This window comes from Trachurus japonicus, chromosome 17, assembly GCF_045865225.1.
Source record: "Trachurus japonicus isolate A0001 chromosome 17, Traja_1.0".
Taxonomy (NCBI): domain Eukaryota; kingdom Metazoa; phylum Chordata; class Actinopteri; order Carangiformes; family Carangidae; genus Trachurus; species Trachurus japonicus.
Genome location: NC_140923.1, coordinates 10,410,774 through 10,423,845, shown reverse-complemented (window position 1 = coordinate 10,423,845; position 13,072 = coordinate 10,410,774). Strand labels below are relative to the sequence as shown.

At 41.2% G+C, this 13,072-nt stretch overlaps 1 protein-coding gene across 1 annotated transcript; it reads right to left on the bottom strand.

Annotated features, from left to right (window-relative positions):
• Positions 1-9,043: 9,043 nt before the first annotated feature.
• LOC146970135 (tripartite motif-containing protein 16-like) lies at positions 9,044-11,165 on the bottom strand. The gene has a single exon (XM_085804940.1). It carries the CDS (start codon positions 11,163-11,165, stop codon positions 9,474-9,476), a length of 1,692 nt encoding a protein of 563 aa, XP_085661066.1. The 3' UTR covers positions 9,044-9,473.
• Positions 11,166-13,072: the final 1,907 nt, after the last annotated feature.

The window sequence follows — 13,072 nt, the reverse complement described above, 5'->3', positions numbered from 1 at the left end:
ACGTGATGACACTGAACGTTACGTGACGCCACGTCATCGCGCCGGTCGCATCTCATATCACGTACCAAAACAAAGCTCTGCTCCGCTCTGCTCTCATCCGAGACTGGGATCAAAATATCAGAGAACACTGACCAAAAACGATAGAAAAAAAAGAAAAGAAAAGAAGCGACAGTCTGTTTAACTGACGTGTTGTGCCGCGGACGTCCGTCATCCGGCCGCAGCAGACTCTCTGTCCTCCGCGGTCCTGGTGCTCCAGGTCAGCCAGCCAGAGAGTCTTCCTCGGCGGACGTACACTCCGCGGCGGGCGGCTGTGGCATGACTGTGTGTGTCTCTTGCACCGCGGATGAGAGCGGGGCGGCTGGTTTATGCTCTGTCTGATCCCTCAGCGGGGGGGCAGACTCGGCTCATTTTGGTCAATGGGAAAGGGGCCAAATGCCGATTGTTAGCGGGTCGACCCGCGTTTAAAAAACCCGCGTCGACCCGCTAATTTTAGTGGGAAAGCGGCTTAAGAATGGTGAGAGTGGAGAGAGTCACGTGACCTGAAAGAAAGATGGCTGCGTCTACCTAGAGGCTCCTGCCCGCTTCCCCAAACTTTTTAAATAACCTCAGTTTTTTGCCTTTTCTCTTTGTGCTATGCATTGACATTTAATTTTTAAACCCCGGAGTATAGCAACAAGATTTTTTTTTATTTTTCCCCCCCTTAACAAACGAGCGTCAACTTAATTACACATCGACCGGCCACCACCTCAACACACCTGGCCTGCATTATGGATCAAGGGGCTATTGCCGTCACCGTCGCCGAAGCAGTTGAACAAGCTCTGGCCAGAAACAGAGACTATTTGGACGAGAAATTCAAAGAACTAAGTGACACTCTCATCAAGATCCGACTGGATGTCGACGCTGTTACCCACGAGGTGACGAAATTGCAGGAGGTAACTTCAGCTATAACCAAACGCACAGACTCCACGGAAAAAGTAGCAAACAACAACCGACGGAGAATATGTGATTTGGAGCAAAAAATAGCGGATCTTGAAGACAGAAGCCGACGGAACAACGTACGGATACGGGGGGTCCCGGAGGGAGCAGAGGGCGAAAATGTTTGCCAGTATGTTTCAAAAACTCTCCCTAAATGGCTACCCAAGCTGAAAAGTCCAAAACCAGAGATCATGAGAGCACACCGAGTGGGACCGGAGAGATCGGACGACGCTGGACCGAGGACGATCATCTGTTATCTGCTCAGATTCACCGACAGAGATCGCATTCTCCAGGCGGCCAGAGAGGCTGCACGCGGGGAGGAAGGACCACCGAGGCATGAGAGCGGCAGAGTGATCACCTTCAGCGCTGACTACAGCAACTTCACCATCTCGCGGCGGCGAGAGTTTTCTACAGCTATGGATGAAGCAAGAAAGCAGAGTTACCAAGCTTTTCTTTTGTTTCCCGCAAGGCTGAAGCTGATCAAAGGATCCGCCAACTATATCTTCAACACCCGCAAGGAAGCCGAGATTTTTTTAGGCTTGGAGAAAGAGGACACAGCGGGGGCTGATGCCGCGACATCCAGAGGTGGTGGCCCGGCGGACTGAGTGCGAGTATAATCGGCGTATCGCCGGGTAATCTACTGGTAGGCAAGTGCACTCAGACTTTTTGTCGTTGCTGTTTTGTTTGTTTTCTTTTGTTTGTCAAGTTGAATCCTCTCCTACATGATAACATTTGATAGGAGTAGGTGAACTGGGTTTTCTCCCTCGTTTTTTCCCCTCTCTTGATAGACTACACATTGCTTATAAGACAAGACGTGAGTTGTTTTTGTTTGTTTGTTTTTGTTTTATTATTTTTGTCACGAAGATTTTGAGTTAAAAAGAGGGAGAGAGAAGTAACCCAAGAGAAGAGAGGATTCTAAGGGAGGAAAGAAGAAAGAAGAGAAAGAAACGGACTTGATATTGGCAAATGCCAGAGGGACGAGTGAACTTTTTTTTTTCTTTTTCTCCTTTTTTTTTTTTTTGAATTATTTTTTCTTTTTTCTCTTCCCCCTCTCCGCCTTGAGATAATCACGTATCATTGAAATAATAGAGGAGGGGGGTGGAGAGGGTGAGACAGTTGTTGGAAAGAAAAAAAAAAAAAAAAAAAAAAATTAATTAATAAAATAAAGAGGGGTAAAAACCCTAGTGAATATGCAAAGAGAAATATTTTTGTTTCATTTTTATTTTGCAAAAAAATTGTTATGATGGGGTTGGGCATCAACCGCTGGGCCTTGCCAACTTTCTCAGTGTCAAGTGTCCAAGTAGTTAGGATTTTAGTTTGTTTTTTTGTGCCACTCCCTAGTTTAGTGGCTATGTTTTGTTATCTTTTTGTCTTATTTTGTTTTGTTTTTTGTTTTTTGGGAGGGGAGGGCAGCAAGGATGGGAATTGTTTATTTCTTAATGGGTGTATACACAGACAGGTGTGTGTCCTATTTTCGAAAGTCTCGAACAACTTATGGTCTCTTTATATCTTCCTGCACTTAGAAATGATATTGTTAAAATGACAACATTACAATTTGCCAGCTTTAATACCAATGGGCTAAACAATCCTGTGAAGCGCACTGCTTGCTTAGACCTCTTACATCGGCAGCAAGTAGATGTGGCGTTTATCCAGGAATCACATTTAGGAAATAATGATGTTAATCGTTTTAGTAATAAAACATACTATGTAGCAGCCTCTAGTTCTTTTTCATCTAAATCTAGAGGCTCCCTAGTGGTGCTAAAACGCAACCTGTCACTTACTGTCTTGGAAAAATATGGGAGTGACGACGGTCGTATAACATATGTTAAAACAATTCTAGCAGGCATAAAGGTGGCATTCCTATCTATTTATGCTCCTAATGTTTATAGTGCAGACTTTTTTACTTGCTTAATAGATTTGTTATCCAACATGCACGATTTTGCTTTAATTCTTGGTGCAGATATGAATGCCACCTACCTTACAATAGATCGTTCAAATTATTTAACTCAGCACTCAAACAAAGCTTCCTCAGACAGTCTTACCAAGCTTTTGGCTGACTTCAGCCTCATTGACACCTTTCGTGCAATCAACCCAACATTATCTCTATATAGTTTTTTACTCTAATAGGCATAAATCATACTCTCGTATTGATTATATTTTTATTTCTGCCTCACTGATAGGTAAAATTCATAGCGCATTGATTCTACCTACTTCTCTTTCAGATCATAATATTGTACTTTCCAAGATAACTCTTAAAAACACACCCAAAAAAAACATACGGTGGCGTTTTAACTCATCTTTGCTTTGTAATGTTGACTTTTGTCAGTTCTTTAAGGATGAGTTACAAAAATTTATAAGTATAAATGAAAACTCTGTTAATGACCCACGTTTTTTTTGGGGTGCTTTAAAGGGATTTATACGTAACACCACAATATCATTTTCAGCCTACCAAAATAAAACTAGACTAGAGAAAATTAATCAGTTGGAGACCAAATTATTTGATTTAGAAAACACACATCAAGTTTGTCCTTCTGATGATATTAAAGTGAGCCTGGATGCCACACGCTCTGAGCTAAACTCACTGCTGAGGCAAAGGGCAGAATTTTTAATGTTAAGAGCTAGAAGAAATTATTACTTTAATGGACCTAGGCCCAGTCATCTACTTTCCTTAAAGATCAAACAAAATGAAAAATTTTCAAACATAACAGCTATCAGCTCCTCGGAGGGGATATTAACGGACCCACAAGAAATAAATGCAGAATTTCGCAACTTTTACTCTAACCTATATAGCTCAGAGTTGTCATTAAATATGTCAAAATGCAGTGAATTCATGGAAAATCTCAATCTCCCCTCCATAACTCAAGAGGAAGCAATTAAGTTGGAATCCCCTATTACCCTAGATGAACTAAAAAATGCTGTTCTCAATATGAAAAGAGGAAAATCCCCTGGATGGGATGGCATCCCTCCAGAATTCTATGCTATGTTTTGGGAAGAACTTGGACAATATATGTTAGATATGATATTAATGTCAGTTAAAAATGGTTCTTTTCTTAATGATGTAAATTTGGCTCTATTGACTGTTCTTCCTAAACCTAAAAAAGATCTCTTATTTTGTAATAACTATAGGCCCTTGAGTATCCTGTGTACCGAAGTGAAGGTGTATGCCAAAGTATTAGTCTCAAGAATTGAATCTCATTTACAAAAACTAATACACCAAGACCAGACCGGTTTTGTGAAATCCCGCCTAGCAGGTGATAATATACGTAGACTATTACATGTAATACATTTCTCCCAAGATATTGAGGACCCCTGCGCAGTGCTGTCTCTCGATGCCGAGAAAGCTTTCGATCGGCTCGAGTGGCAGTACCTGTGGGAGGTCCTTAGTAAATTTGGTTTTGGTCAGGGTTTCGTTGGAATGATTAAGGTTCTATATTCTAACCCTACAGCTGTAGTTACAGCTAACAATATATTGTCCACTCCTTTTTCTATTTATAGAGGTTCACGCCAAGGCTGTCCTCTTTCCCCACTCCTTTTTGCTCTTTCTCTGGAACCTCTGGCTCAGAGTATTAGACAACACCCACTTATTGAACCTATCACCTTTTGCAATACTCACCACCACATATCTTTGTTTGCTGATGACATTTTGTTATATGTTAATAACGCTTTAATTTCTATTCCCCATGTTTTGGAAACTTTTGCTCAGTTTAGTAACCTCTCTGGGTACAAGATTAATTGGACTAAGTCTCAACTAATGTCCTTAAATCCATCTGTTAGTCTATCTACACTTCCATCTCTTATCCCGGTGGTTAATTCTTTCAAATACCTAGGTGTTGATATTTATCCCACCTTATCAGTTATCTCTACCAAAAATTTCCAACACATATTTAAATGTGTTGAGGAAGATATGGAAAGATGGACAAAATTACCTATTTCAATGTCAGCAAGAATATCCATAATTAAAATGGATGTTCTACCAAGAATAAATTTTTATTCAAATATGATTCCTCTTGCACCTCCCAAAAACTACTGGGACAGTCTGAATAAGATCACTACAAATTTTATATGGGGTGGTAAAAGACCACGTCTCAAGTTGTCTACACTACAAAGGAGCAAGAAGGATGGGGGTTTAAATGTTCCAAATTTTAAATTGTACTCTTGGTCCTATATAATTCGTCCAATATCTGTTTGGTTTGATCCATCTATGGTGGTCTCCTGGAGACCAATTGAAGAAAACTTGGCTTACCCACATAGGTTACAGGACCTTGTTTTCTCTGCTTTCCCTTCCAAGAGTACTCAACGCCAACTTGGTCCTATTATGTCTTTTTTATTGTCAACATGGCGAGCAATAGAGAAACAATGTCAGATTTCTTTAAAATGGCACACACATAGCCCTCTTTTCAACAATTTTGACCTCACCACGGGAGGAGCTCCTTTTAAGCTCCCTCATTGGTCTACTAAGGGAATCAACATTTTAATGGATGTTTGGGAAGAAAATGGGATGAGATCTTTTGATGATATATGTTCCCTGTACAATGTCGCAAAGAGTTCTTTTTTTTTTTATCTTAGACTCAGACTAGCTATGCGCACTTACGGCGTTCCATGGGGTGAAAAGTTGGCAACTCATCCACTTTACTCTTTATTAAATGTCAGAGGTAAAACTAAAGGTCTAACATCCAAAATTTATGCTCTTTTAAATTCTGGTTGTAAATCTTTAAATATTGGTTATATTTGGAGTAGAGATCTTGATATTACGGAGAAGGATATATGTTGGACAACTGTTTGGAGTAATCTAGATCATGTTTCCAAAAATCCCAATCACAAATTGATACACTTCAAATTTTTACATAGGATGTATCTTACACCTAGAAGACTCCATCTAATGAAACTTGTATCCTCTCCTAATTGTGATCTCTGCCCAAATCGTGATGTTGGATCTTTCATGCATATGTACTGGTACTGTCCAGAAGTCACAACCTTTTGGGAAATGATATCCTTAACGTTGACTAAACTTTTTTGATGTATTAATTCCGTACTGTCCCAAATTGTTTTTATTGAATGATACCTCTGCTTTGAATTTACCTAGTTACCACTACCCTGCTTTGTTTGCTAGCCTGACAGCTGCCAAAAAGATGCTAGCACTTCGCTGGCAACCTCCTCATTCTCTTTCTCGGACTCACTGGTTACTTTCTTTGTTAGATATCCTGTACATGGAGCTGTCAGTAGCCAGAATGCACAACGCAAAGCAAGCCACTATTACCTCCTGGACTTCGTCAATAGAAAAAATTAAGAACCTTTTGTGCCCTCAAATTGATGTTTAGAGCCTCGTATGTTGTGTGTTTCCTCTGTTTTGTTTTTTTTTCTCTTTTTTTTTTTGTCCAAGTATAATCTGATGTTCTGAGCCTGTCCTTGAACTGATGTGTCCTTGCTGCCTGGGGTGGGGTGGGGTGGGGCGGGAAGGGGGGGATTTTTCTCTTGTCTGGTGTTTGTTTTTGTATTTATTTATTTTTATTTATGTACATATATAATTTCCCTTTTTTTTTTTTTTTTGCTTTGTTGTTATTGAGCCCTTTCTGCTCTTGTCCTGTTTTTATGTTTTCCGATGGAAACCAATAAAAAGTTTAAAAAAAAAAAAAAAAAGAATGGTGAGAGTAAAACTACCGAGGGTGGCTGAATCAATTTGCCTACTTGTTCATTCAATGTCTGTAACATTAGCTTTGACGGGGCGCAGGCTGGAGCCTCGCTGTCACCTGGCCACGCCACACTCTGGACAAGTCGCCAGTTCATTAAAAAAAAAAGAAAAAAGTCGGCAGTTCATTGTAGAGCGACAGTTCCTAGAGTAGCTATAACTAAACGTTACTAATTTGGAGGCTACTACAGTCTGTGTGTTTGTTTCACACTGTCACTGGCACTGACAGTGCTCCAGTATGCGCCCACTCAGAGGTTGCATTGAATTGTATTATTCAAGTTCCACTCAGTAATTATGAGTATCTGACGAAGGTTAGTTACGTTATCATGATGTGTTCAATGTGGTCTTGTAAAATGTGTTATGGTGGGACATTTGAATAGCCTAAATACAAAAAAGTTAAATGTTCAAAGATTTGTTGTTGTTGTTTGTTTTCATAGCAATATAAAATAAAATACACCATAATAGCTGACAACAACAAAGTAAAAAAAAAAAAGACTATTTAGAATAGGCTACAGTTTACACTGACTTTTGAATGGTTTAAAAATGGTTTAAATATATATATATCTATATATACATATATATATGTGTGTATATATATATACATATATATTTGAGTTAAATGCTACATATTTACCTGTAGACTTCTTGAGCCAGGACACTTTGTTTTTTTGCATATCAGTGCTTGATTGTTAAATACAATAAAATATCCACTACCTATTTGTTGAGGGGTTAATTACACCAGACACCATCAAGAACACTGAAAAACAAGAAAATCGAAGGTGGCAATGAATACGGTAGAGGGGCCCACACCGATATTCTTTCAGGGGGCCCAGAATTCCTAGCAACTGCCCTGCTTCTGGGAGATTGATCTACTCCCAGACCTGGCAGCAATACGAATATCCGAAGGTGCAAGGCGCAGTTTGCAAGGTACGGCATCCCTGACCGGGTCATTTCCGACTGTGGATGTCAGTTTGACTGTGGAGAGTTTTGGGTGGGTTTGTGAGGGAGTGGGGCTTCGTACATGTCATGTCCTCCCCAAGACAACCAAAGGCTAACGGCAAAGCAGAGTCTGCAGTAAAGATTGTGAAGGGCCTATGCAGAAAAGCAGACTGACGACGAGGACCCCTAGAAGGCTTTTCTTCACTGGAGGAGCACACTTACTGAGGTCATGCACTGCAGCCCAGCACAGTGGCTAATCTGTCACGGAGGCTGAGAACTCTTCTCTTCAAATCTAGTCTGCATTTTTAAAGACTTTCTTTGTGATATAAGACATAGTGAATTATATCACAATAATGCTCCAATCAGTTCAGGCCTCTGTGTCTTCTTCTGTATCTCTTGTATGAAAACTGTTTATTGATTATCTGAGGTCTCCTTCTCAGCGTGATCCGCAAAAAGATAAGTATTTTTTGCTGATCTATAGATGAATTTCCATGAGCTTAGAAAGTTTCATTAAATGGCTTAATTTTTCCAAAATACAATCCAAAAACCCCCAGATGTTTATTTTTATCATAAAATGTTTCTACTGATGAATAAAATGACATCCTTTTATCTTTTTATCTATATTCATTAAGCTTCTTGTGCAGACTGTCTCAACAGAAATTGGAATAATGGGAATAAAATGTTAAATTCATATCACCTATTATGTCGTTTTACCTGAGTGCAGCTTTTCTAATAATAAGAGTCATAAGCCTCTAAAAAATACAGATGAGCAAAAAATCTAACATTTTAAAATTAATTCAGACTCAACGTGTTTTCCTTTTCTATTTATTCATGTCACTTTTGACCGGATATTTTTAACAGGAGATTGTTGTCATTCAACAAGGCCACTAGATGGCGATGTTATGCTACTGGTACAGAAGCAAAGAGAAATTGAAGTGCTGGTCCTGCAATTAATTGTAGTTTATTGAGTTTGTGCAAGAGACAAATGATACAAATATGAAACATTACAATGGATTTGGTCACATATTGAATCAGTAAAGGTTGTTAAATGACTTTTGTTCAGTGATTTCATGCAGATTCACATGAAACAATCACATTGTTTCACATAAATCAATCACCTCCTCATTGATAATTATCATGATATTTACACTTTGATAAAACGTCATAGACCTTATATGTGATTCAATAACATTAATGTACATGCGATTCTAGATTTCTTAGTTTCCACAGTGAGAACAAACCTCAGGGATGAAGGAAGATCATTTCTCTGTTAAGCCTCAAACAACAACACAAATACATCAACACAAATATCCAACAAACATTTAGAGCTCAGAGAAGTTTCTATTTTCATGTGGAGAAATATGAGTTTAGGTAAAGAAACATCATCATGAGCAGTGATCTCCACAAACAACTTGGTAAATTTTATGCTTCAGGTTACCTCATGTATACTCTTCTATAATCACGTAAGTTTGTTATAAAAAAAAAACAATATTATTTCTCTTTATCGTGTTAACAAATTTACATTGTACTACTTAATTTACATTTCTATAATCATGTTAATTTATTTAGGATGATGAATGATCTAATTCTTTGTATTATGCTGTAATGATATAATTGTTGTAGTAATTGTTTGTGTGGATACCAGGAAGAATAGTCTTCATTTCTATGAAGAGTAATGGGGATCCAAAGGATACAATAAACAATAAACAATGACAAGAGGTCAAAGTCCCGCCCATAATGTATGATTGACAGGTGATCTCTTTGCAGTGCAGAGACAGAACAGCAATGAGCTTTTAGCAACAAACATGGAGACTAAAGAAAGTGATGAACTAAAACACAGATTTTATCCAGCTGTACCTGCAATGATCTTTGTCTATTCCAGTTTACAGATCTCTGCTGTGCCTCCAACATTCAAACTAAGGAGGTAAGGAAACCCAAGTCCAGCATGTAGAGGCTGAGTGAATGTGGTCTGGACTCTGTGGAGGAGAGTCATGGTTTCAGAGACGCTGTAGAAGGACAGAATACCTGCTCTGTGATCCAGGTACACTCCTACTCTGGAGGACAGAGGACCTGAGACTGGAGTCTGGATGTTGTTGTGCGAAAATATAAAACTGTTAATGTGACACTCTAATGACCAAGATTTGTCATTGAATCCAAATCCACATTCGTCCGACTTCCCTGCTCTCCTGATATTCTTGTATGCGACTGCTACACGAACTGTTCCTCCTCCTCTCCTCGCCACCTCCCAGTAACAACGTCCAGTCAGACTCTCTCTACTCAGGACCTGACACCTTCCAGTGAATCTGTCTGGGTGACTTAAACAAGACTGTTTTTTCCACACATATGTCACTTCTCTGTTTCCCTCAGATAATAACAGCCGTGTGTTTGCTGTGTTTGGATCCAGTGTGATTTCCTGTGAATATCCTAAGAAGTCAGCTCTGGTCCTGGGCTCTGGTGGTGACAGTAAAACATCCACTTCAGTCACAGTCAGTGAGATGTTTGTCCATGTGTCTCTCAGAAGGTCCTGTAGTTTATCTCTGAGCTCTGCCACAGCTGCTGTCACATCCTCAAAGTGTCTGAGAGGACGGATGTTGATGCTGGATGAGTGTGTAGATGGACTGAGTGCTGACAGTGAGGGGTAGTTGTTTAGAAACTGGGTGTGATCCTCTGTGTGCAACAGCAGCTTCAGCTCAGCGTCTTTCCTCTTCAGCTCAGTGATCTCCTGCTCCAGCTTCTTCTGAAGCTCTTTGACTTCACTCACTTGAGTTTCCTGCTGGGATCTGATCTGCTGCTTCAGCTCAGAGCTTCTTTTCTCCATGAGACGGATCAGCTGAGTGAAGATCTTCTCACTGTCCTCCACTGCTTTATCAGCAGAGCCATTGATGGCCTTTACTTCTTGTTGAAGCACCTTCACATCTTTCTCTCTGTCCTGGATTCTCTGCTGGATTTTTTGTCGACTCAGCTCCAGCTCTCTCTGCTTCTCAGTCCTTTCTGCTGCAGCTGAGACTGTTTTGTGGCCTTCGTGCTCATCCATAAGGCAGAGGTGACAGATACACTGCTGATCAGTGCGGCAGAACATCTTCATCACCTCATCATGACGAGAGCAGATGTTCTCCTGGAGCTTCTTGGTGGGCTCCACCAGCTTGTGTTTCTTTAATGGAGCTGCTTCATAATGAGGCTGCAGGTGTTTCTCACAATAAGAGACCAGACATGTCAAACAGGACTTGACAGCTTTGAGTTTCCTCCCAGTGCAGACATCACAGGCCACATCTTCAGGTCCAGCATAGCAGTGATCAGCAGGAGCAGCTTGGAGTCCAGTCTTCTTCAGCTGCTCCGCTAAAGCTGCTAACATGGTGTTTTTCACCAGGACAGGCCTCGGTGTGAAGTGCTTCCTACACTGAGGGCAGCTGTAGATTTTCCTCTCATCCTCTCCATCCCAGTGGGTTTTAATACAGTTGAAGCAGTAGCTGTGTCCACAGGGAATAGTCACTGGATCCTTCAGTAGATCCAGACAGATGGAACAAGTCAACGTCTCCTGGTCCAGATGAACTCCTTGCTGAGCCATTTCACCTCCTCACAGTCTGACTTTCTCTGTCCTCTGAAGGAAAACTCTTATTTGCTGCTTCTGCTCTTGCTTACTTGCTGGACACTGACTTATCATCAAAGACAGGTGCTTATAAGGTTAACCTTGATACATGGACACAGTGAGAGACGGGGTGTGTTATCTGTCATTTACAATGTGCAGTTAAAATTATGACCAGAGTAAATTAGAACAGTTTCACTAGAGACACTCACAACAACTGAGCAGATTATTCATGTTTTACAATGTTTCCAGCTAAATTAATATATTTACAGAAGATGAAAAAATCAAACCTTATAATATGATGTTTTATAATCTTTGATCTCTTAATTGATTCATCAGTCCTGTTGACGACCTGAGAACAAAACGTCCATTTGATCAACTGATCATCTGTCATAAAAATAAATCATCCACTACTTAAACTGCACTGTCAGCATGGACTTGAATCATGTGAACTAGTGATTTATTTATTTCCAGTTACTGCAACGTCTCCGGGAGGAAACTCCTCCAGATGTTCTGCCTTCCATTAGGTGACATCAGCTTCCATTAGGTGACATCATCCGGAAGCACTCAATCAATTTTCACTGTTATGCGGATGATACGCAACTCTACTTGTCCATGGAGCCAGATGACAGAAGCGGCCTCATCAATCTGCAAGACTGCCTGAAAGACATTAGATCCTGGATGTCCTCTAACTTCTTGCCACTGAATTCAGATAAAACTGAGGTCATCGTGTTTGGACCTAAACATCTCAGGGACACTCTCTCTAATCAGATCGCTACTCTAGATGGCATCACCCTGACCCCGAGTACAACTGCGAGGAACCTTGGAGTCATTTTTGACCAGGACCTTTCCTTCAGCTCCCACATAAAACACGTAACTAGGACCGCCTTCTTCCATCTGCGCAGTATCACTAAGATTAGGAATATCCTCTCCCAGAGTGATGCTGAGAAACTGGTGCATGCAATTATCACTTCTAGGTTAGACTAATGCAACTCTCTCCTGTCAGGATGTCCGAAAAACTCTCTAAAGAGTCTCCAGCTGGTCCAGAATGCCGCAGCGAGGGTTTTCACAGGAGTTAGGAAGAGAGAGCACATCTCTCCCACTTTAGCTTCTCTCCACTGGCTTCCTGTAGGATTTAGAATAGACTTCAAAATCCTTCTGCTGACTTATAAGGCTCTTAATGATCAAGCTCCTTCCTATCTGAAAGAAGTAATCATTCCTTACTGTCCTACCAGAGCACTCCGCTCCCAGAATGCAGGTCTGTTAGTGACTCCCAGTATCTCTAAAAACAGACTGGGAGGTAGAGCCTTCAGTTACCGGGCTCCTTTACTGTGGAACCAGCACTTTCCATGGGTCAAAGAGGCAGACACTCTAACTACATTTAAGTCTAGACTTAAGACCTTCCTTTATGACAGGGCTTTTAGTTAGGGCTGGTTCAGGTAGCTCTGAACCATTTTATAGCTGCGCTGCTATAGGCTTAGACTGCTGGGGACACATCTGGTTACACAGAGCCCTCTCCTTTCTCCCCCTCTCCTCTCCCCAACCCTCCCCTCCTCTCCTCCCCTCTCCACTCCTCTCCCCTCCCCTCCTCTCCTCCCCTCTCCACTCCTCTCTCCTCCCCTCTCCTCCCCTCTCCTCTCCCCTCCCCTCCTCTCCTCTCCTCTCCTCTGTATATTTTTGAACTGTCATTTTCTGCTGCACTTTGTAGTTTGGCCTTGGTGTCTCGCACTCTCTCTGTGTTTCTGCAGATCCACCGGAGCTCCATCTCTCTGCACCAGCCGCCGCCTGCATCGCCCCCCCCCCCCACCCCTTCCCCTGCTGTTAGACCAGCCTGCCCTCCCTTCCCATGGACCAGTCTGCCACCCAGACCTCTCATTGAGCTGGCCAGC

Excerpts from the sequence above, each read along its gene's own strand:
- LOC146970135 (XM_085804940.1), bottom strand. The coding sequence starts at position 11,165 with ATGGCTCAGCAAGGAGTTCATCTGGACCAGGAGACGTTGACTTGTTCC.